We start from the raw sequence: 2,455 nt of genomic DNA, 5'->3' as shown, positions 1-2,455 counted from the left end.
CCACCAAACCGGGGCCTGAATCAAAAGCCATTTGATTAGGGGGAGCCTGCCAAAAAAGCTGCCTCAGAAACCCACAATTTCCATGCACGGCACAAGAGATATTATGGGTAATTACCCACAATGCACAGCTCGGCACTACAGCTGCTTTCAATTACACCCCAAACAGCTTCCTCCTCTGTGCCACCCTCCTGCGGAGCTGCATGGCAGCACGGAGCTGCTGCTGGGAGCGTGGGGTGGACAACCAGAGAGTTTGGGGAGGAGGAAGAACGGGAGCGGTTTGGTGAGGAGGCAGCCCCAGCAGAGCAGCAGGTCTCAGCAAGGCTGTCCCAGACACCACCGGTGGCTGGTGACCACCCTGTGGGCCAGCACGTGCTGCGCCAAGAGACGGTGGAAGAGATTGAAGGCAAATTTCTACAGCTGCCTGGAGAGTAAAGACACATCTCGTGTCAAGTGTGAGCACGAATGTGCTGCTGCATGGCAAGGATCCAGCCCCCTCCTGCATCCCCCCGAGGATCACTCCACAGCCGCTCCCCAGCTCCAGGGCAGGACCCCCCATACCTCCTCAGGCTCAATCAGCTTGAACTCCATGCCCCGTCCAGTCCAGGCGATGAAGTGGGCATTGGCAGGGTCGTCCAGGAGGGTGACCAGGAACTGCCAGAGCTGCAGGGACCCACGCCGCTGGTAGGGAGGACCCTCGCGGTACAGGGTGGGCTCCTGCTTCACTTTACCTGCCCACACGGAGACTCCTGGTTAAACATACCAGGTCTGCCCCTCTTCTGGGCCGTGCCACCAGCAAGAGACACATACAGCACCACTGGGGTCACCCCTGTGCCAGCCTGACGGAGCAGGATGTGGCCGTGGGGTGGGAGAGGGGAGACACGCCGGGGTAAGTACTGCAGGCAGATAGGTGGCGGGGGGGAGATGGGCATTGGTGGTGACGCCAAGCTGCCATGCAGGATGATGCTTTGCAGCTCCCAAGAGCACCGTGTCAGCACTGCTTGGCTTTAAAAGTCAGACATTGCAGACCTCAGCATCCCCACACCTCCCTCCATGAGTCTTGGTGCCCTCACCAGGGCCTCCTCTGGGGCCAGATTCTTACCCTCCAGCCTCTCTGGTACCACGCACGTGTCATCAAAATACAATCGTGTGTCCTTCTCATATGAAAATCCTATGGAGAAAACACCTTCGGTGAGCACAGGGTGCCTGGCTGGACCCAAAAACCCCTGACTCGGCCCATCCCAGCAGAGGACCCTGTCCCAGCTCAGGGAGCAGCCCCATCCCCAGCTATTTCAGTCGCTGAGCCCTGCGCAGCTCTGCCCCCCTCCCCACGGGGAGCTGGGGGAACCAAAACCCTCTTAGCAGCTATATCAGGCGCATTATCCCGGATTACACGGCGCTGCCGTGCCCTCCCAGCATGCTCGCAGGGCTGCTGGCTGCTTTCAGCACTGCTGCCAGTGCATGCAGCTCTCACAGGCACCACAGTGCTCGTGAGGGTGGTTCTGGGTTGCCCACAGCTCTGCCAGCTACACCAGGGAGGACTGCCTGCCCCGAGGGAGGGACAGGACCTGCCAGGGATGCCATGGACAGGGGAGAGCAGGGTCACTCACCATCATGGCTGCTGGGGAAGACATTCCCCCGCAGGTACGAGGACTGGCAGTTAGGCACTTCTGCAAAGGAGACAAAGGTCACGTTAAGGATGTAAACCCCACGGGTCCCACCGAGCACTGGGCAGCATATCCCCTACCCTAAGCACACCCTGCAAGAAACTCCAGGCACCTTCCCCCCTCCCCATGCTCCCTGGGTCACTGCACCCACCCTCAACACTGCGGAAATAACCAGTATGATTTGGGGGGCACTGGAATGAACACTGGAGCAAGGGCGAAGTCAGTTAGTGTTTTCACCATATCACTCAGGCTCTGTGGGGAGGGAGGCACTGCCACGCCTCCCCTGCCATCTGCTCAGCCGTGCCACCTTTCACCCTGAGGTTGGGGTATTTTTAGGTCCTAAGGCGATTAAGAGGATTTTTCTGTGATGCTGGTGAGGTCCAGCAGCCAGAAATCACAGCTGGCCCCTGGCCAGGGCTGCAGGAGCACCCTCCAGGTGCCATGGGGCACCCCAGCCCACAGCTATATGGCACCAACCATGCCACACAGCATCAGGTGAACGCCTGTTCTAGCCCCAGCTTTCGAAAGGGAGGAGCAAAGAGGAAAGAAAAGGCAAAGGAGCATCCCAGCACCGCAGCAGCTCCAGGGTGACACAGCACCCAGGGCTCAGCCCTGCACCCACCTGAGTCGATGCAGTAGTCCCGGGGCTCCTGCTTGATGCCCATGGGGGGCTGGAAGCCGTGGCCGGGGGGGCCGGGCAGGCCAGGGCCGCCGTGCTCGTAGAGAGGGTCGTGGTACTCCTGCTTGAATCCCTGAGGGGGGCGAGGGGCCGCGGGGCCGAGGGGCTCTGA

The 2,455-nt window shown here is 60.4% G+C and overlaps 1 protein-coding gene across 1 annotated transcript in view; it reads right to left on the bottom strand.

Moving 5' to 3' along the window:
* LOC103799479 (ETS translocation variant 5-like) overlaps positions 1-2,449 on the bottom strand; it is a gene marked incomplete at both ends in the record, with an annotated part of 2,949 nt that extends 500 nt beyond the window's left edge. The window contains 4 exons of the mRNA XM_009071802.1: positions 523-728; positions 1,100-1,168; positions 1,608-1,667; positions 2,287-2,449. Coding sequence (XP_009070050.1) covers positions 523-728; positions 1,100-1,168; positions 1,608-1,667; positions 2,287-2,449 — 498 coding nt within the window. The remainder of the gene's footprint in view (positions 1-522; positions 729-1,099; positions 1,169-1,607; positions 1,668-2,286) is intronic.
* Positions 2,450-2,455: the final 6 nt, after the last annotated feature.

The sequence above is a fragment of the Acanthisitta chloris genome, unplaced genomic scaffold, assembly GCF_000695815.1.
Source record: "Acanthisitta chloris isolate BGI_N310 unplaced genomic scaffold, ASM69581v1 scaffold16563, whole genome shotgun sequence".
In the NCBI taxonomy this organism is placed as follows: Eukaryota; Metazoa; Chordata; class Aves; order Passeriformes; family Acanthisittidae; genus Acanthisitta; species Acanthisitta chloris.
Note: the sequence above shows the minus strand (reverse complement) of the source record. Positions and strands in the feature narration are given on the sequence as shown.